This window comes from Anabrus simplex, chromosome 4 (genome assembly GCF_040414725.1).
Source record: "Anabrus simplex isolate iqAnaSimp1 chromosome 4, ASM4041472v1, whole genome shotgun sequence".
NCBI lineage: Eukaryota > Metazoa > Arthropoda > Insecta > Orthoptera > Tettigoniidae > Anabrus > Anabrus simplex.
In genome coordinates this window covers 232,563,882-232,586,603 of record NC_090268.1, presented here as the reverse complement: position 1 = coordinate 232,586,603, position 22,722 = coordinate 232,563,882, and the positions used below count along the sequence as shown (strand labels likewise).

The following is a 22,722-nucleotide window of genomic DNA, read 5'->3' as shown; positions in this document are numbered from 1 at the left end:
CTGGAATTTTTTTACGTTCCAGAAAATCTACCGACGCGAGGCTGTTGTATTTGACCACCTTCAAATGCCACCGGACTGAGCTGGGATCAAACCTGCCACCTCGAGCTAAGAAGGCCAACACTCTACCGTTTGAGCTACTCAGCCTGACCATTTCAGTCGGCTTGGCAGACTAACACGCGACAGCACATTCTGGTTTGATGAAGAAAGCAAGAGGAAACTACCTCATACTTTATTTCTCTAGAACAAGGATAGCGAACCTATGGCACCTAGTGGCACGTGAACACGACTTCAATGCCACGTCAGACAATATACTAACATATTTTAATATTTCTAACATTTAATTTATTTTTTATTTTTTTTTGCTAGGGGCTTTACGTCGCACCGACACAGATAGGTCTTATGGCGACGATGGGATAGGAATGGCCTAGGAGTTGGAAGGAAGCGGCCGTGGCCTTAATTAAGGTACAGCCCCATCATTTGCCTGGTGTGAAAATGGGAAACCACGGAAAACCATCCTCAGGGCTGCCGACAGTGGGATTCGAACCCCCTATCTCCCGGATGCAAGCTCACAGCCGCGCGCCTCTACGCGCACGGCCATCTCGCCCGGTATTTAATAATTAGGTCGAAAATCTAGCACATATCATATTTTTTTAACATTTAGCTTTAATACATAATTGTAGTAGGTGAAAGCAAAAATATATCTTATTCTTACAATTTACATGTTTTAAAAATGTAATTTTCAATTATGTTTGCAAAATAAAATCTGAAACATTCGGTCGAATGCACTTATTTGTAATGGAATCCGATACCTAAGTGAAGTCAAAGGAAGGGTTTCATGATGATTTTAAAGGAAAATAATCGATGGCACACTAGACAAGACCTTAATTGACACGCTAGTCAGTAAAGGTTTGCTATCCCTGCCCTAGAACGCCGCCTCATTGATGGTGGGTCTGTTAAGATCTCAACCAGCCTTCTTGTTGAGAACACAATATTAATGTGCACTTCCTTTTACTAAACAGTTTTCCTATTGATAAACATAATGTATACATTATTACTAGTTCTATAACTATTTGAACACTGTCTGCAGTCAGACATGTCTCCACAAGAAGGTGCTTTAGTGTGGCATAGTTCCATTTATCGGTGCAGTGATATTATCATATTTCCTATCCAACCGCCCTTGATCAGCTTCTGTTCTCTTCCATCCCCGAGAGTTGTGAGGCCGAAGGTACCCTTCATATTCGAAAGACGAATGGCTGAACAATTCTCATATTCATTTGCACAGACACATCTGAACGGCTGGAGATCTCCTCTAGGTTTTCCACTGCTCCCCTACTAAGTGTTAATATACGACGAATTTCTGTATTATAAGAGCCATTGTTACTGATAGTTGTACACAGCAGATGAAAACTATCCACTACTTCGATGACTTCATCACTGATCTTCATGTCTGATTGAAAACTTTTTCTCTTAGCGCGACAAAACTCATCATTCCAGATCCACCAATGTGTTGTAATATACAGTAAAATCAGTCACCTTGGATGAGGGAAAATAATGATTCTTAACGCATCTTTCTTTCAGGCTGAATATTCTTAATATTATTCCTTCTTAAAAAGTATGTTGCGGCTGCATACTTCTCAGAATGATGATGCTATGTAATCCATGAATTACTTTCATTTTTATTTTGTTTTTCCTTCACAGGTCTTGTTACTTCATGCTTCTTTTTTTAAATTGTACTTCGTTTTTTATATTTCATTACTAACGATTTTCGCTATCTAATTATACTCGTTGAAATGGTAACGAGGTACGAACCCACCATTTCCCGAATGCAAGCTAACAGCAGCGCAGCCACAAGCGCGCTGTTGATTCCCTCAGTATATTAAAGATGTTGTAAACATAAAGATTATTATTATTATTATTATTATTATTATTATTATTATTATTATTATTATTATTATTATTATTATTATTATTATTATTATTATTATGCCGTATAATTAATACTGTTGAATGATTTGTTCACAGAGTGGCGTGAATACGGACAGTAATCTCACGAACAGAGAAGCAGCCTTTGACGGCATTAGCAAGTAAGTAAGCCAACACCTTTAAAATAGATATAAGGTAATGGAGAAACAACTTGGAGCATTAACTTATTTCGGATTTCAGATTTGAGGTATCTAATAAAGAGAATAATTTAATTTAATCAGTTATTTTTGTTGATCATATGAAAAACACCAGTTCATGTCGATGCTTAAACATTCCACTTTTTCAAAACTTTCTAAATCTATCTGTGATGAACTTTCGAACGTGCGTTCACAATCTTCTCAAGAACTCATAAATAAAATTAGGAAAGGATCTAACCTGTTGGTTATCAGAAGGGACAATATTACAGAAAAATGAGACTTGACATGTCGCGAACAACGTCTGGTGTTGTCATGGTAGAACGGGTGGTGGCGAAGGGAAATAAAAAGGGCTAGACAACAAAATAGTGATTACTTATTCTTCTTCAAATTGCTAATTTAGTACTGCTGTCCCAATTTCATCCCTGCTCCCTTCTGCCCCTCAAAAACATTTTTGCTTTTGCGGTTCTGATGAGAAGCTTGCGAAATTACCCGCTCCTTTTCGTACAGATTTAAAAACTTAAATCACACTCAACCATTGTCTCACGACATTCCTCCGTAGTGAGAACTCCACAAGTATCCGGATGTGTAGATCGAGTGCAAGTATGTTATTTTAATTGTATCAGCTTCGTGTTAAACTTGGTTTAGTGTTCGAGAAGGATTTATAGTCTTAACTACGCCAAGCAAAACAAGAAAAATAAATAATAATAAAAATATTTGTCCGTTTTGATTCGTGGGAAAGACGGATTTAAAGCGCGAAAGAGCGAGCGTGAAATATTTTGTGAGAAGCAAATGCTCTGCATGCTGGAAGTGTCGTTCTTCCCGGTTTATACAGGGACTGTATCTGGTAACCACATTCTGACTGACGCGAGTAATGTTTCTGATTTCATTCTTAAGGTTTTCTTTCAGTTCCTCCAATATGTGAGGATGTGTTCGATACACTTTTTCTTTCAGTTTACCTCACAAGTAAAAATCACACACTGTTAGATCTAGAGAACGAGGGGAAGTAGACCAGCACTGATCACTCTGTCTGCAAACACTTCCGAGATTGTAAGAAGGGAATCTTCTTCTGTATGTGCAGGGGCTGAATCTTACTGAAACCTCCCACGCGATTTTTCTTCTTCCGTTAACAGATGGATGAACGGCGTCAAAATGTTATCTTGGTACATCTCTGCATTTACTGTCGTCTCGAAAAAAAAAAAAAAGGTCTTGCACTAACAGCACACCAAACACCAATCTTTGTATCATAATGAGGAACTTCATAAACAGCATTAGAATTTTCTGCACACGAATAGCGAGAGTTATGACTGTTCACATGACCATTAAGATGAAACCAGAACTTTTACATACGAATATACGGTGTTGTAATGCTGTCTCACCATGTTAACAGCTGAGATTCAGACTGGCGGCGCATGCTTGCCAGGTCGAACACGTGCAGGCTGCTTGCAAGGTAAAGAAATATGCGCGTGCGCCTTCTATACTACAGCTGCCGCAGTACAGGGTTTATATGAGAGACCCTGTACAACATGCAGCAAAACAAACAGTACTCTAATTACAAACATACTCTGAAAATCAAACTACTGAATGACGCCAAAAACCTACCACTGCAACGACAATGGATGTAGCGAGTGGTGCTACAGCCCACACCACAAGCGTGTCACGATTTTAAATCCCGTGGCACGGAATTTCCGTATCTCACGCCCCCAGGTGACATGCTGAAAGAATCCGTTTTCCGTTTTGATGACCCCGTGTTCCCGAATGACGAGAGAAGATATAGTCAGGTTTTTTTTTGTGTGTGTGTGTGTCCTTGCGGCAACCTATATCCATCACAGTGATAATCTACTGTACAATGTAGGCTACGAACAATGCGTGAGACATGAGGGTACACATTTTGAACATGCTGTATCCGGAGGATCCCGGCTATGAGCGGCAGGCAGTTTTGGACACGGTACAGGTCAACTGCTTGCGCCGATCATTCCTGCATTTTCCTTCCTATTTTCGGAGACTTAGGACTCTCTATGAATGCTAGCCTATTTGCCATTCGTAGTTACAGTACAGTTAAAAATGGAGTGCCATATGCATGTCCAAATTAGCATAGAGCATTTGTTAAGATGTTCAAATATGCATACACGTATTCAATTCAAATTCATTTATAGGAAGGGGAGTTAGGGATTGAAATAACGTACCAAGGGAGATCTTCGTACACAATTGATAGGGAATCTGCCACCTGGTCGACCGCCCTAAATGCAGATCAGTAGTGACTGATTTATTGATTAATAATAATGTTCTTGGGTTTACGTCCCACTAACTACTCTTTTCGTAAACGCCGAGGTACCGGAATTTTATCCCGCAGGAGTTCTTTTACGTGCCAGTAAATCTACCGACATGAGGCTGACGTATTGGAGCACCTTCAAATACCACCAGACTGAGCCAGGATCGAACCTGCCAAGCTGGGGTCAGAAGGCCAGCGCCTCAACCGTCTGAGCCACTCAGTGGTTGATTGAATTTTATGGTTTTGTTTATGCTGTTAAGGCAGCATTGCAGATAAAATAAAGAGGAAAGAAAGAAAAGAAAGGCATATCAAAAATGAATAGGGAATATTACATAAAGGAAGGAGTCAAGAGAATGTTTATGGAGTCCGAAAATATAATGTAAACACTCCGAAAACAAATACCGTACGCAAGCTGTGACAGATGATCTAATTGATAATGCCTCCTAATCATAATTTATCTTTCTTCCGTTTTCTTTCTTAATCCGTTTACCCTGCAGGGTTTTTCTTTTCTTTTTTTTTTCCGTCGGACTCGGCGAGGGATCCCACTTCACCGCCTCAAGAGCACTGTCCTGGAGCCTCAGACTTTGGGTCCGGGGATACATCTCGCCCAGGCGGACTCACCTGCTAATAAACATAACACTGAAAAATTACAGGCCAGGAAAGCATTCCTTCTGATTATATTAGACATGTTTGCGAAATTAATAACTGGTTTCGTAGAAGGCAGTTCGGGTTTAGGAAAGGTTATTCCACTGAAGCATAACTATCTAAGGCATTTGATAGGGTAGATCATGGGAGACTTCTAGCAAAAATGAGTGCAATTGGACTAGACAAAAGAGTGACTGAATGGGTGGCTATACAGTATTTCTAGAACATAGAACTCGGAGAATTAGAGTAGGCGAATCTTTATCTTACCCTGTAATGATTAGGAGGGGAATTCCTTAAGAGAGTATTATTGGACCTCTACGTTTTCTTGTACATATCAATGATATGAGTAAAGAAGTGGAATCAGAGATAAGGCTTTTTGCACATGATGTTATTCTGTACAGAGTACCGGTAATAAATACAGTAAGTTACAAGATTGTGAGCAACTGCAAAATAACCTGGATAATGTTGTGAGATGGACAGTAGGCAATGGTATGATGATAAACGGGGTTAAAAGTCAGGTTGTGAGTTTCACAAAGAGGAAAAGTCCTCTCAGTTTTAATTACTGCCTTGATGGGATTAAAGTTCCTTTTGGGGATCATTGTAAGTGTCTGGTTGTTATATAATAAAAATCTTCCGGGCTCCGTGGTCCACTCCTCTCGTTTCTCCTCGCCAGTCGCCAGCGGGATACAGGAGAGCGTATCTACACGAAGCCACAGAAGATGACTACCGCAGCAGAAGTCGAAACGTCTGGGAGAAACGAGAGGAGTGGACCACGGCATAATAGCCCGGAAGATTTATATTATATTGACACCGGCCGTGAAAGCCTTCATACTTTAATATCTGGTTGTTAATATAAGGAAAGATCTTCATTGGGGTAATCACATAAATATGATTGTAAATAAAGGATACAGATCTCTGCACATGGTTATGAGGGTATTTAGGAGTTGTAGTAAGGATATAAAGGAGAGAGCATATAAGTCTCTGGTAAGACACCTACTAGAGTATGGTTCCGGTGTATGGAACCCTCACCAGGATTACTTGATTCACGAACTGGAAATGTCCCGAGAAATGCAGCTCGATTTGTTCTGGTTTATTTCCGACAAAAGTGTAGCGTTACAAAAATGTTGCAAAGTTCGGGCTGGGAAGACTTGGGAGAAAGGAGACGAGCTGCTCGACTAAGTGGTATGTTCCGAGCTGTCAGTGGAGAGATGGCATGGTATGACATCGGTAGACGAATGTTTGAGTGGTGTCTTTAAAAGTAGGAAAGTTCCCAATTTGAAGATAAAGCTAGAAATCAAGAGGGCAAATTGGGGCAAATATTCGTTTATAGGAAGGGGAGTTAGGGATTAGAATAACTTACCAAGGGAGACGTTTAATAAATTTCCAATTTCTTTGCAATAATTTAAGAAAAGGGTTGGAAAACAACATATAGGGAATCTGCCACCTGGGCGACTGCCCTAAATGTAGATCAGTAATAACTGAGTGATTATGCTGAACAAGAGGCATTGTGAGGATGGGAAAATCGGAAGGGGATAGACAAGGAAGAGGGAAGGAAGCGATCGTTGCCTTGAATTAGGTACCTTCCCGGCATTTACCTGGAGGAGAAGTGGGAAACCACGGAAAACCACTTCGAGGATGGCTGAAGTGGGAATCGAACCCCTCTACTCAGTTGACCTCTATTCCAAATATCGTGGCAGAGTCATTTCCGGCCTCCGGAGGTGGCAGCTAATCACACTAGCCACCACACATCATAATTATCCAACCAATCAATCAATGAATTAGTCACATAATGCGTACCGGTATACCTATGTCTTAAAAATCAAAAGAAGTTTGTCTAGGTAAGGCCTTTTATGTATTTTTAGAAAATCAGAAATAGGGACCTGTTTAAAAATTTCGAATGACAAAATTATTTCAACTGTTTAGTTTTGAAGTGTTAAGAAGCTAGCTGAAACAACAGTGTGGATGGAGTGTTTGTATACTCCATACAAGTTCAGCTTCGGATCACAACATGATCCAGCATGAGCCATTTTGGCCGTTTTCAATTAACAAAACAACTTTATTCAAAAGTGCAAAGCTATTTTTAAGAAATGATGGCCCGGAGTTAAAACACACGATGTTTGAAAATACTTTTTCTCACCGTACAAGTTACAGCATTTTAGTAGAAACGGTGCATTGTTGGACTAAATACGCATTCCTGATACTTAAACTCATAACATATTTGTTAAGCCTTGTTTTTAATGAAAGCAGTGTACAGAAAGTAAAATTCTCCAAGTATATAGCACTGCCATCTATTGATTAAACTAAGGAACGAAGTAGGGAGCTGCATGTGCCTATGGCTACTTCCTTGTGATTTTCTTTTTAGAATTCTGCTTGATATTTCCTTTGTGTGCTTTATTTACAGCTTTGAAGTCAACAATTCCCTGCTATACCCGGAAATCGCAGAATGGTAAGTTATCATCTTGACGGTATTTTAAAATTATAATGTGTTTTTGTTGGCATCACTGATTTGGTTGGTGTTCCTTATTTTGACACCTGCGTTGCGCGCAAGTGTTTTTGTTTCTCATCTGTTTGCAGTCTGCTTTTAATGAAGATGAGGGTAAACATACAATGTTTCGGTTAAGTTCCTTAAATTTTTTCAGTCCATAAATTTCATGTTTCCGAAGAGTTCTAATGAACATTGTTACTCAGAATGTCCCGTTCTGTTTTTTGTTCTGTGATATCAAGAAGCCGCAATCTTCTAACATGTAATATACCTATTTCTTCAACTTGGAGTAATTGTAATACTGGGAAATTCATATCATCTTCTTCTACCACAAGTGATCGTAAAAAAATTACAAGAAATGAAGAATTGGGACAGACTACTGTTATGCTGCAGGATAGATTGGATATTCAAGAATTACCTGCCATAGTGAGAAAAGTGAACAATATAAACTCTCTTTCAAAGAATAATTCAGTTACTAGTGAAGATAATTTAAGAGATAGGCCCGATGAGGAAATTGATACCTTTCAGGTGAAAAGAGTAAAATTCTTAAGTGAAGCTGAACAAAAAGAAATGATAGAAGGGTTCAACCGCTGCAACACTACCAAATCGGCCTTTCTACTGCTAGAAACAATACCAGATGAAGAAGTTACCCCAACAATTGCTTACCATGCCCTCAAGAAAATAATAGAACTCGAGAACAATCAACACTATAGGAATAGAATGGTTAGGAGTGGGGAAGAACTACCTGAGAACTTTGCAAGAACAGCCATTTTCAGTCAGTTAATAGATACAATAATTGCTGGCTGCGAGTCAAATATTGTGTTGGAAACGTTGAAGTTAGTGAGTCGTGATATGATAGGAGGAGCTACTTCTCTGTATCGGGATAGACTATGCAATGAAATTTTAATTCGTGTGACAGAGGGAAAGTTTAGCGCTGTTCAGTTGTGTGAGATGGTGAAGTTGTTTTCATTAGTAAAGTCTGATAAGAAAAGCACAGAAGATATAGACAAGTTGTGGGTGGGGTTTGTGGACAGAGGCAAGGAGATCGATGAACATAATATTGTTACTTTTTTTCGTATTCTTCCCCTGTTGAAAAATAGCCAAAAGGTGTTGTACAATATGCTAGAGAAGCGCGTATTTGATGTTTGGTGGAGATTGCCATCTCGAACTGTAGTTGAAATTCTCTCTATATTGGTTGAGGCAAAATTGCCTTCTACACGCATTGCTAATATTCTTTCACGTTGGCTCAGCACCAACGTTCATTCTGTAAGTGAAGATGACTTGTTAGGTATTGTTACTGGGTTCTTTGCTTTGGACTATGTAGATGATGGCATTGAGAAAACTCTGGAACGATTTGTTAAATCTAAAGGTATTAAAATTAAAGATGCATCATTGATGGCAGCGATCATGGAATACTGTGCTAAATTTCGACTTCGTTCAACGTACATATTGGAGGGCTGTGGTGAATATTTTATTAAGTATGGTTCTACTCTTTCCCCTGTCACTGTAAAGTCATTGTTTGTTCCTTTTGGTTTAATGGATTTTCATCCATCCAATGGTGTGAGGTTTTGGCAGGTTATTGAAACTGCTCTTGAAGAAAAGTTTATTCAGTTTAGGCCAGATGATGCAATAGACATTATGTTGGCATGTGTGTACCTTGAAAAGCATCCCATTAACTTTGTGAAGAAGATATTTAATCCTTATTTCTTGGATAGACTCCACTCTTATAAAGATGGGACTGCTCTGGAATTAATGAGAGCCAAACTCAAGATATTTGATACTGCTATGACCCTTGAGTGTCCACAATATCAAGGTCCATTACTGCCAAGGGAGTATTCTACCAGGAGCATATGGCAAGATGGTCGTATAAAACGCATGATCAACAGTTTGTACGACACCGTAACTGTGATTGCTGGGAGTTCAGATCGTGTTAGTATTTCAGTTGTCATGTCACAGTTGCCTGTAACTGAGCTCTACGTTGTTGACATTCTACTGCACCCTCGTGGAATGGGCCCATCCATGTTAAATTTTAATTTAAAAAAAGACCGCAATTTGTATATTGCATTGCTAATACATGTGCCAGAGCATTACTGTTCTCAAGGCACTCATTTGCTAGGACCACAGGTAATGAAAAAGCGACATCTAAGGCGACTTGGGCTCAGAGTAGCTGATTTGGAGTACACAAAACTGGCCAAACTGAAAGTTCATCCTAAAAGTTTAGAAGAATATGTGTTGGAGAGGTTAGAAGCTGCTGAAAAGGCTTTATGACTGCAAATATAATTTGAACATGGTGAACATCATTTTACTGAAAACAGTAGATAGAATATAAAGTAAATGTAACTTATTTTATGATTTTATTTTGTTTTACATAGGCTTAAACATTAAATTTATTTATATATTTAAAACACGTTATTTATGTTTGGTTTGTTAATGACATAGCCTATTTTGTTTAACAACATTTATTTATAAAGCATGGTATTGTTCTAGCCCCTTCTTTTATTTATTTATTTATTTATTGAAGGACTGTTCATTGTTATTTATATATATATATATAATTTTGTGGAAAATTATTGTTGCATATCTTATTTTGAAACTTTGGTTTTAGCATATGAATATTAAATTACAAATTGAAAGTTTCACGTATGTATCTTGTTCATAAGCTTTGGGCTGAAAAGAAGCTACTTTGGATATTGTGGAGGTCTGGACCAAATTGTAATATGTAAATATATTGATAAGTCTCTTAAGTAGTTTGATAGCGATAAACTGGGTATTAGTTTCATTATGGCCCATTTATATACCAAAACAATGGTGCTTTTAAGTTATAAAACAGCTTTAAAATAATTTTCTCTTCCGAGGATAGAAGTGTGAATACACCCATAGTAGGCTGTGTGTATAAGCACATTTTGCTAGCCTCTTACCCAGAGGTCTTGGGTTCAATTTCTGGCCAGTCCAGGGATTTTAATTCTGGACTGAGGGGCGGATAGGGGTTTACTCAAACTCACGAGACCAACCGAGAGCTCTCTCTTGCAAGAGACACCAGACCCAGTGAAGAAAGCCAAGCAGTATGGCTGAGGATGTTGTAGAAGGGATAATGACTGGGGATTTAAATGAGACTGCTTTTATTTAAGTAAACAGAACACAAATATGCATTAATTTTAAGTTTCACAATATTCTATAAGGGACTTTACTTATTTAGTGCATTTGTTGAAAACACACACTTTGTGATAGCCATGCCGAATAGATAGCTTATGGTGAAAGCCATGTGTTGCCAACCTATTTAAAGCATTCCTCATATTGTTGTTTGGTTTAGACCAGCTGTGGTTGAGCATGGGTTCTGTCCGGTAAAATTCAGGATCAATATCGTCTCATTTCTTATCTCTAGTTTGGAGACGCTCTTGTTCCTGTTTTGCAGATGGAAGCTGCATTCTGATTTATAAGGCTTCCAGTAAAATTATCTCTAAAACTAGTACATATGCCAATCTTGAGGATGGTGGGTGCTGGTGGTGGCTATTGTTTTAAGAGGAAGTATAACTGGGCAGCCATTCTGTATATAACACTAATTAGGGAGAAAGATTGGAAGGGATCCAACACTTTGAAAAATTAAGATATCAGCCAAAGAAAGACAAGGGCCATGAAGGACATGAAAATTAAAGACTCCCTAGCCCTCAGAACCTAATAACTCCGGGGTCAGAAAAGAAGAAGAGGTGATCAAGGAAGGTCAGACTGGATAGATGAAATTGAGGAGCCTGGCAGAAGTAAGTGGAAGCAGTGCCAGGACTCAACTAAGGGCCCCGTGGTCACCAACTCACACTCTCAAGTTAAGAGCTTTTGGGGCCCCTTTTAGTCGCATTTTATGACAGGTAGGAGATACTGTGGGTGTTATTCTTCTGCCTGCACCCACAGGGCATCTTGAGGGTCATGCCTTGGAGATCTTCAGTATTCTTTTAAGAAATCCAGCCTTAACATTATAGATGGCTCTAGGTCAGCTACCGTTAAATGCTCCCAAATGAGTTCCAGTCCGTAGGTTAGCACTGGAAGAACTTTAGCATAAAATGTGGCTGTGTTTAAGAGTAGTCTGTTGGGGTCTGTGATGTCATATATACTTCTGATAGCTTCTGATGGTTGCCGAAGTTCTCTCTCTTACATTACATTTGGAAAGAGGTTTGAAGTGTGATGCCAAAATACTGTATTTAAATGAGCTCACACCCTCCAGTCCTCCTTTCCCAGTGAAGTCTGAAGTCTGTCACTGGCCTTGATTATTCCCACTTTTCAGATTGTTTTTATTTATTTCTAAGCTATTTTTGGTGGCGTAGTCTTCAAGGTTGTCCATTACATTTTGAAATTCTTCCCTGTCATTTGACCCTATAATCATGTAGTCACATAATCAGCATGTAAATACATTACAGTGGAGGTGTCGTGGAAATATTGAACAGGATGGGGCTTAGGGGATCATCTTGCGGAACTCCATTACTCTGTGTTATAGTCGTTGATTCATGCCATCATGTATTTCCTCTCGGTTATAAGCGAGGATGTTGTTAATTGTTATAGTGTGTGGGTTGTCTTCTGTCATGTTGGCTTCTTTCAAAAGAAGGATTTCTCTGTTTAGGAAGTCAAATGTCTTTCTGAAATCTATGAAGATTGCATATAATTTTCCTTTTGGGTGTCTAATTTTGTCCTGAACATTGTCAATGAGGTTTCTTACTGGATTTAAGATTCCTCTTCCTTTCATGAATCCAAATTGTTGCTCAGGGATTATTGTTCCAGCTGCTGTCACGAATCTGTTCTCCAGTATTTTGGCAAAAACGCTGTATATGTTGTTTTCAAGGACAGTGCCCCTGTATGGGTCTGGGTGTCCTCTATCTCCTTTCCCTTTGTATAGTGTCTTAGTGGCAGATTGTCTTCGTCCATCTGGAAATTTTGTTGCATAGCATTTGTTGAATAGGGTGGTCCATGTGTCGAGCAGTATGTCACTTGTCTTTCAAGTTTTCGTTGGAAACCCCATCAGACCCAGCTGCTTTTTGGCCGTTGGTGGCCATAATAGCATCTTTAGCTTCCTTTTGTTATGTGGGGCCTGTTGGAGTGGTACTATTTCTTCAGTCAATCAGTCACTACTGACCCGCATTTAGGGCAGTCGCCCAGGTGGCAGATTCCCTATCTATTGTTTTCTTAGCTTTTTCTTAAATGATTGCAAAGAAATTGGAAATTTTTTGAACATTTTCATTGATAAGTTGTTCCAATCCCTAACTCCCCTTCCTATAAATGAAAATTTTCCCCAATTTATCCTCTTGAATTCCGATTTTATCTTCATATTGTGATCTTTCTTACTTTTAAAGACACCACTCCTAATGGAACACGCAAAATAGACTTAACTTTACCCTCTGTGGGTGGGGGACACAGACAAAGAATACACCCACAATATCCCATGCCTGTCGTAATAGGCAACTAAAAGGGGCGACCAAGGGATTATGAAATTAAAACCATGAAAATAAATGTGATTAGTACCATTACGTGCGGAACACTATGTGTTGACGTTACTTGCGACTAGTACCACCATGCGAAGAAAACCATGGGTCTATGTTATACAGGGTCAGTACCATTATGTGAGGAACCTATGGGTCTGAGTGTTGCTTATGTTAGAGGTCATCATGTGTATTCCGCTGGTCGGTTGCACTGTGTTCAATATGGGTCTATGTTACCTATGAGTAGTACCACTTTATGAGAAGCACCATGGGTTTAAATTGTGTGCGGTTAGTACTTGGTCTGCATTGCCTGAGAGTAGTACCATTATGTGAGGAACACCACGGGCTTGTGTTGCCTGTGGGCATTACCATAATGTGCGATACACCGTGGGTCTTCATTGGCTATGATTAGTATCACTATGTGAGCGACGCCATGAGTATACGTGGCCTGTGATTAGTTTCACCAAATGAGAATACCGGCGCCCTTGATTAGTCTCACTACGTGAGGAGCACCATGCGTCTGCGTTGCTTGTGACTTGTACCTCTATGTGCGAAAAAGCATGGGTTACTGCAAGTGGTGCCATTGTGTGTGACATACCATGAGTCTACATTACCTGTGGTTAGTACCACTGTAAGAGGAACACCATGGTTCTGCTTTACTAGTGATTAGTACCATTGTGAGGGGCTGGTGATCTGGATATTGGACCCATTTAGATAATATGCATCATCCCAATGATTAAGACATTGTGAATTGGATCCACTGATTGTTTGTTTCATAATCATTTTCTCATCACCATTCATTTTAGATTCTAGTCAGCGGATACATTTTGAAGTTTTAATTTGCATTTCGTTACACCTCATACCATTAGGGGCCAGTGACTTAGGTGTTAGGCCGCTTTAAACAACAATCATCATCATCAGACTTAATTTTCATGAAATGAGACTGCTTAACAGTACATAACCAAAACGTCATGTGGTTGCTTTCTGTGTAGCACAAGGACTAATTTTGAGATTTTGCTTATTTAGGATCTTTGAAAAGTATTTTTCTCATCAATTTATTGGGATTTCTGGAGTGAAACATATTTTCCATCTTGAGTGCAAATATCTCCTTTGATTCTGTTTGTTTGAAGGAAGTCAGTTATTGCCTCTGATTCTGTTTTGATGTGCAGTCTACTTATGTAAATCCACACCTTTTTGGGGCTGCCTTCAGTCACGGGTTGGTATCCTGTCTGGAGCCAATCACTGTGTTCCCCTGAGTACGATTATTTCTAGTTGCCTGCGCTTTTGGTCTTCTTCCTTGGTTTTTATAAAAGATGCTGACTCCTCCTTCTGGTCTTCCTTTTTCTTTTGGAGTGGCTAGGGCATACTTGGTGTACAAGTGTGGTAAGCTTATATGTTCTGTTAGGAATGTTTCTGTGGTTATGATTATATCAAACCAGCGCCAAAAAATATCTGGGGTTAATAAGGTAGGTGACTTCACTCCTTCCATGTTCCAATGTAGAATGTCCAGATTCCCTGCCTTGGTGACCTGCAGTCTGGATTATAAAGACGCCAGTCATTGTTTCCGAAAAATAAACTGTCGGACTAAGATTTCCTTTGACCAGATATTTGGATCTTGCAGAGGGGCCAAAAAAAATTAAATCTACACCTAATTTGAAAACAGTATTGGTTCCTGTAGTTGGCAGCATCTCGTGCTCAATATCTCCTTTGATTCTGTTTGTTTAAAGGAAGTCAATTATTGCCTCTGATTCTGTTCTGATATGCAGTCTACCTATGTAAATCCACACCTTTTTGGGACTGTCTTCAGTCATGGGTTGGTATCCTGTCTGGAGCCAATCACTATGTTCCCCTGAGTACGATTATTTCTAGTTGCCTGTGCATTTGGTCTTCTTCCTTGATAGGTAATCCATGGTCCTGTGTTGTCTTGGGTGTCCCTATCCTGTACATATTCTCCTTGTAATTGAAGTTTAGTTATTCCATCCTTTGTATGTTGATTTGTGTTGTTTCCTTGTTGAGTTTCACATTTTTCTATTGGGGGAGGCTCCTATGGACTCACAATGACAGGCGGATCTGTTGCTGGACTTTTTCATCAGTCATGTCCTTTCTTGTCACTTGACAAATGGTTTCTGCTTAATTATGGACTTCCTGGGTAATCCACTAGCTAATTCTTTCTCTGCTGTGGCTTTTATTTCTTCTTGCATTCTCCTTTTGAGGCCATTTAAATGAAATTAGGATTTTTTGTATTTTCTTTTCCAGAGACTCTAGACATTTATCATTTGAACTCATCTTCATAGTTGCTGTGTGCACACACTAGAAAGTGAAATTAATTTGCAGTTTTTTGTTAACCCTAGAACACTAACCCTATTTCACCACACATTATTACTAACCCTTCGTAAATTTGACTACTCGAATTTGTAATTGTTATAATTTCTACGTAACAGCTTATATTTGGCAAAATTTTGATTATATGGAGTTCCTATAATGTCGTAAACTTAACATGAATCAAAATAGGTAGATATTAAATAATTTTATGCGATTATTTATTAAATATAGAAAACTTGACACACACAAAATATTAAATGAACACGTTTTATAAGAAATTAATTTTATAACACAACATATTCAAATAAACCTTTAAAATTATGAATGTGGGTTATTTACATCGCAAAGAAACCAAAACTACCAAGAAAATAAATAAAATAAGTATACATGTAAAAAAAAGGCATGAAGACGCATTATACTTTTAAGTTCACACTATCACTAACCGTTCGTCAATATGACGACACCCACCCAATTATTACAAGAATGAGCAAAGATATCAACAATCGCACTTGCCACAGTCAATAATTGCTCGAAAAAATCGGCTACACAAAATGGCGGCAGGCACGCATGCGTGGAAGGCAATAAACTATACCATTCTGCTACCTACCGTCGTAAAATTTACGAAGGGTTAGTGTTCTAGGGTTAAAGTATATTAAACTCACCTCCAATGATTCACAGCAGTCACTGTGTTCAATCTGTTGCAACCTTCACATTCAACAGAGTTTCTGTTACTTCCTACCTTGCCTTGACAAATGATGCAAATGTACACTCTTTGGTCGTTTAGTTCTTGGACTGTGCCTGGCATGTTTGTATTTTGATCGTGCTTGATTTTTTATTTACTCGTATTTTAATGTAGCAAGATCCTGGTTGTTAACATGTACATATGCACACCTTCTATGCCTGATTCTAATCCAATACCTTTTATCACCTTCACTATACTGGTTATCACGTAAAATCATTTGGTTTTCTGTCCGCCTCTGTAGCGAAACGGTTCGTGTTTATGTAAGATAACATCCTAAAAGAATTTAATTGTATAAAATCCACATATTCAATATAAGTTTGCCATTTGATAAATGGTCTCTCTAAAAAGCTACATAGGACATGTTTTGACCTAGCCTAGAGGTCATCGTTAGCTAAAATAACTCAAAAATGAAAGACATATACAAAAACAGTGATACATAAAAAACTTGAGATAAAATACAATCAACAAATGCAATAAAGTCTATGTTTAAAATGGTCTTAGCTTCAGTCTTGGATGACTCTGGTTGTAACAGGTGTAGGTCGAACCATATTTGCTGGAGGAATACTTTAAAAGTATGAAGACTGTCAAATGTTATCTATTTGTCATGTTTCTGGAAACGGAGTGGTTTTAAAATCTGTAAAATTTCTTCATCGATAATACAAGTATAGCGAGGATCTAAAAGTGAAACCGAAAACAGAGTGTGAGAAGAAAAAAAATTAAGTTGAAGTAAAAGTTAATATGTTAGAATCAAGAATTGGAGGAGCTCTGCACTTAACCCGTTAATGCCGGAATTTTTATTTGCCTGTTATACATGTTGCTTCTGATTGTGTCTAGAGTATGTATATGAAGTTTTACGCATTTCCGCCCAGTAGTTTCCCCGCGAGGGACCGTGTCCATATGATCACGCTAGGTGGGAGTGGGAGCATTTCATTTTATCATTAATATCTTTGTAAATGTATTATTATTTTAGTAGGCGACAAGCACATTCTACAAATTCAACATATAATGTACAAAAACACTTGTGTAAAATATATGGGTACAACAAACCATGAAATGAAAAACATTAGAGCCATAAGAAAAAGCATTTGTTCATCACTCTATCACCGTTTACTGATTTGGTTGTCTTTTCTTAGCGTTATTCAACTGTATGGTAAGGAACAAAGCAAGTAATGCAGAGTCCAACGTTGCATTTCAAGCACTGGGTACGTACAGTACTGAAACAGTTAATTCCAGCACATCTGTGACGATTACCAGATACTACTAGATGATTTCTGCCATCTAAGCGAATATCATTGGGGGTGCGACCTGGATTCCTGTACGCCTTGAGATATGTCTGTACGATGTGGCGGCGCAAGTCAACCTGAGGGATGTCAGCACCTCATCTTCTCATAAGCTGCCAGGCATTATGTGCTGTAACATCGAGCATCCACGTAAATAGGGACCACCACCACTTCTTCCACCGTATGCCTATGCAGTAGTAGGAGACATTCTCATCCATTTTGTCTGTTCCTCCCATGTGCTTATTGTATGCCCCGAAAACAGCGGGACGTCTCACACGTACTCTCTTCTTCTCTGTTTGAGAGTAACGTGAAACGGAAGATGCAGGATCTGCGCCGTAGCACGTGGATGCAGTGGTTACGACGAAATTGTCAACCCATCTTACAATTCCAATCCCATCTTCCACACGTATGGCGACCTCAAATGTTCCATGGGGCTTCTTCATTTCCTTACTGTGGGAAGAGGACATTCTTTGGGAACACGATTCTCTCTGATAGTCCCAGTCCCTCCGTAGCCACGGCGCTTCAGCTCTTGAAGAAATGTCATGTTTGTGAACAGGTTATCAAAGTAAAGGCGGAACGGCAGTACTTTGATGTCCTCTGGCAGTTCATCTAACATCAGCATCATGGGAGCTGCATATTTACCGTAGGCCTTTTCGTTTTCAGAGTTTCCTTTTGGATTCTTTCCTTGATAAATATCAAAATTGATAAGGTATCCAGAGGATGTATTCAAACACCAGACTTTGTAACCGAAACGTATCGGTTTCCCCTTTATGAATTGCTCTGCAGCCATGCCTGCCAAAGTATTTTACCATGCACTCGTCGAAATCGAGATTGTGCTCAGGCCTGAACATGGAAACAAATCCCTTTTTCAGAAGATCCATAAGGGGGCGTAATTTCCACATCTTGTCATTGGGAACTGCTGGGTGCTATCTGCACAATGAATAAATTTACACATATCTAAGAACCTGTCTTTGCGCATAGCATTGACAACTAGTTCATTGCGCAAGTCCTCACTTGCTTCCCAGTACGAACGTTTACTGGGAACAGGGTTGTAACCAGACAGCAACAGTATAGCAATAAATACTTTCATTTCCTCTGGCGAGAAATTAGGATCAGGGGAATTTTAAAAAAGTGTGTACTTTCTTGATTCTTGCAACAGCAGTTCAATAACTTCACCATCAAAGAAAGTTTCAAAACACTGCACAGGGGATTTATCACGAAACAACGTGTAGTAGGGTTCTGGAAAAACACTCTCTTGATTTAGTACGTTACACTTATTCCACGAGTAAATGTTTGTTTTCTTCTTCTTGGCAGAAGTGTCTGCTTGTTCAGTATCATCTGTTGCACATCCTCCCAAACGTACATTATTTGTATACACAATTTCCGCCTTGCTGGATAGTTGACGGCCAGTGAGATTGTCAACTAAACCACTACCATCTTCGTCACCTGAATCTTCATCAGATGGTACGTTCACTTCAGGCGGTTCGATGAATATTCCCTTCACCGTTTCCTCTTCTGTCATCAGCCTCCAAAATATCGAGGACTTCCTTTAGAGTTATGTCCCTGCAAAAAATCAGGACATGTGTAAAGAAAGCAGGCTATTTACAGTCTAAACGTACGTTTACCTATATTATGGACTAATAGAAATGTCTGATACATTCGCAACTACCGTAGGTATGTTTTTGAGCACCGTTATTGAGATGTAGAAGCAAAGGTTAGCACAGATATGCCGTAAAACAACATATAATAGCAGTGGGAGTAGGAGAAATAACTTTTAAAATGTTAAAACAGAGACCCCTGATAATATTCTCGTAAAATCCTAGCTCATTACATGTGTGATATTTTGTGAAATCGAAAGCCACCGCTAGAGCCTACCGTGTTCGTACGATCACGCTAAAAATTCTTGGCATATAATATGGTAGTAAGAACATTTTTCCTCTTGGAAATTATCCAGCATTCAATATGATTTATATAAAATATATCGGTGCAGTTTTCATGGCCTGATATGTGTGAACAGGACTAGAAAACAATTACTTACTTGAAGCACGCATCCATTGTTGATCCTCACAGAGGCACACTCCAACTCACAATGCAATAATGCCGCTAATTGAGAACTATAACATAATATATCGATCAGGCTGAGTTGCCAGATGTACGTCAAAGAGAATAAAACAATAATTAGTAGATTAAACCCAAAGGATTTGAAAATATACAATATTATATAAGGTATTGCGATGCGTGATCATATGATCACGCACGGCGTTAATGGGTTAATAGGAAAGAATGGGGAAAACTTCTTCAGAAGGCTCACAAAGGGCTGTCACGCCAGTGATGATAATGATGAAAAGTTAATATGAAGAGTTGCAAAATATTATTCACTTCCAGTTTCCTCCAACCCTGTGCTTGTATAGGTCAGGTTGGGTCGGTGTTGACCTCCACACTGACTAGCGACCATTCTGAGGTGGTGTTGAATAGGGAAAACAGCGTGTGAGGGGAGGAAGAGTGAGTGGAAGGCTGGGAGGACTAATTGTGCGTTGCTTCAGATCTTTCTCGATTATTGTGTCAACCAAATGGTTTCATTAAGTTTATAAATGGGATTGGATTTTTGATTGAGGTTTATATAAATATTTTCTAAAATGTGTAATAAAGTTCCCATTTTAGTTATATGTAAGATATCTAGATCTTTATGATGGAGATGTGTTCAGTCATAGTGGAAAATCTTCTGTATTTAGCTGCATTAAAATATTCTTTGTAGCGGATTTGAAAATCCCTCCCAGTCTGTGCAACGTAACTAGTGTGCACTGCTTACACGTCAACTTGTAGACCCCTGAATGAAAATGTTTGTTGGATTTGTTAAGTGTGTTTGTGTTATAGAAAAGTTTAGTCGTAGTGTTGTTAGTTCTAAAGGCGACATATTATTTAAAATTCCTTAAAGGCTTTTTTGAATTTTATTGGTGGGATCTTTAGTTATGACAGTGCACTCTTATTGGAGAAAAAAAAGTGCTGTTTTACTGATGTAATTATTCTTATTTATTAGGACCATGGTGTTTCCCTTATCTGCCTTTGTAACTATTACATCATTATTTTTTATTTCAGTTTTATGATGTGTTTATTTGGGATGCTGGGTTTTTACGCATGTTTTTCTGTGAATGAATTCTGCAGTTTTTTCTTTATTTCATATCTAATTTTGTCTTGTTTCTCATAAGGTAATTTGCTGATGCCCAGTTCTGATTCCACTACAGTGATGATCATGTTGCTTTTGTTCAGAAAGGTGACCCAGTTATAATTTTAAATAATAGTGTAAACCTTTTCAATGAACAACAAATTTTCAAACTTACTGTAATGAATCCCAAACTCCCCACTGCTAGATCTTTACCAAAGATTCATAAGACCAATGTTCCAATCAGGCTGATCGTTCATTTCAAAAGTAGCACTACTTATAATGTTTCTCATTTTATACAAAAATTCTTGGCTAAATATCATACATTTTCCAGCAGAACCTCTGTTAAAAATTCTGCAGAATCCAGTAACATCACAAATAAACTCAAATTAAATGCAAATCACACTGCACTTTTTCGATGTTACGAATATGTACACTAATATTCCCATAGTTGAAACCATTAACATAGTTAAAGAGAACTTAAACATAACTTTTTAAGTAAACTTGAAATAGAAGAATTTGTACATATTCTGAAGTTCATTGTCAATAACAACAATAATTTTACGTTTAATAACACAATTTATGTGCAGAAAGGACTCCTAATGGGATCCCCTATTTCTAGAATATTGGCAGAAATTTAAATAGACAATCTGGAAAAAACCAAGATACTCAACAATTCACCAGGTATGTTCCATTGGTTGAGATACGTAGATGATATTTTCACCATTATTGATCAATGTATCACTGACAGTACAACCCTCTTTAATAAGCTAAATATTTGTGACCCCTACATAAAATTCACAGCTGAAACAGATAGACTTTAAATTTTCTTGATCTTAAAATCAGGAGAAGCGGCAACCATTTAAAATTTGAAATCTTCAGAAAATCCACCCAGGCAGCCAACATGATTATTTTTCTTACAAAATTGTACAAAACTAGACAAGATACGCTGCACCCCGGTTCTCACAAAAGGGCCTCTTTTTATAGTATGATATAAAGAGCCTTGAACATTCCTGTGTCCAAGGAAGCTTATAAGAAATAAATTAACAAAATACACACTTTAGCATGCCTTAATGGGTTTAATAGCAATTTCATTGGCAGAATACTCAATAAGATAAAAAAATAACCCACCACCATACTTAAAAAGCAAAAGAAAGAGAATATTGACTTTGTCACCTTCACTTTCAACCAAACCAAACCAAACCCCATGGCACTACAGCCCTTGAACGACCTTGGCCTACCAAGCGACCGCTGCTCAGCCCGAAGGCCTGCAGATTACGAGGTGTCGTGTGGTCAGCACGACGAATCCTCTCGGCCGTTATTCTTGGCTTTCTAGACCGGGGCCGCCATCTCACTGTCAGATAACTCCTCAATTCTAATCACGTAGGCTGAGTGGACCTTGAACCAGCCCTCCGGGTCCAGGTAAAAATCCCTGACCTGGCCGGGAATCGAACCCAGGGCCTCCGGGCGAGAGGCAGGCACGCTACCCCTACACCACGGGGCCGGCTCTTCAATTTCCACAGCAATAACCTATACCAAATCTCAAATATTTTAAATAAACAGAACCTCAATGTTGCCTTCAGAACTAACAACACTACTTCTGAACTTTTCTGTAACACAAACACACTTAACAAATCCAACAAACATTTGCAATCAGGGGTCTACAAGTTGACGTATAACCAGTGCAACGCTAGTTACGTTGCACAGACTGGGAGGAATTTTCAAATCCGCTCAAAGAACATTTTAATGCAGCTAAATACAGAAGATTTTCCGCTATGAATGGGCACATGAAAGATCACAATCATTCATTCTCCACCATAGATAAAGCTCTAGATATCCTACATATAACTAAAAAGGGAACTTTATTAAAAATTTCAGAAAATATTTATATAAACCTCTATCAATTATCCAATCCCATTTATAATCTTAACGAAATCCAAGAAAAAACGAACATCCTGGTTGACATAATAATCGAGAAAGATCTCAAGCAATGCACAATTAAGTCTGTCGCAACACGCATTACTGTTCCGACCTCCCATCCTTCCACTCGCTCTCCTTCCCCTCACCCGTTATTTCCCCTATCCAACACAGCCTCAGAATGATCGCTAGTCACTGTAGAGGTCAACACCGATCCAACCTGACCTATACAAGCACAGGGCTGGAGGAAAGAGGAAATGAGTAATATTTTGCGACTCTTCATATTAACTTTTACTTCAATTTAATTGTTTGGTTCCCACACTCAG

The 22,722-nt window shown here is 38.7% G+C and overlaps 2 protein-coding genes across 2 annotated transcripts in view; both read left to right on the top strand.

Moving 5' to 3' along the window:
* Dip-C (dipeptidase C) overlaps positions 1-22,722 on the top strand; it is a 1,401,195-nt gene that overhangs the window by 1,322,070 nt on the left and 56,403 nt on the right. Inside the window, exons 5-6 of the mRNA XM_068227217.1 lie at positions 2,023-2,084; positions 7,436-7,480. Of these exons, the coding sequence (XP_068083318.1) occupies positions 2,023-2,084; positions 7,436-7,480 (107 nt within the window). The remainder of the gene's footprint in view (positions 1-2,022; positions 2,085-7,435; positions 7,481-22,722) is intronic.
* LOC136871817 (FAST kinase domain-containing protein 3, mitochondrial) lies at positions 7,661-10,227 on the top strand. The gene has a single exon (XM_067145427.2). The coding sequence runs from the start codon at positions 7,724-7,726 to the stop codon at positions 9,782-9,784; it is 2,061 nt and encodes a 686-aa protein (XP_067001528.2). The 5' UTR covers positions 7,661-7,723; the 3' UTR covers positions 9,785-10,227.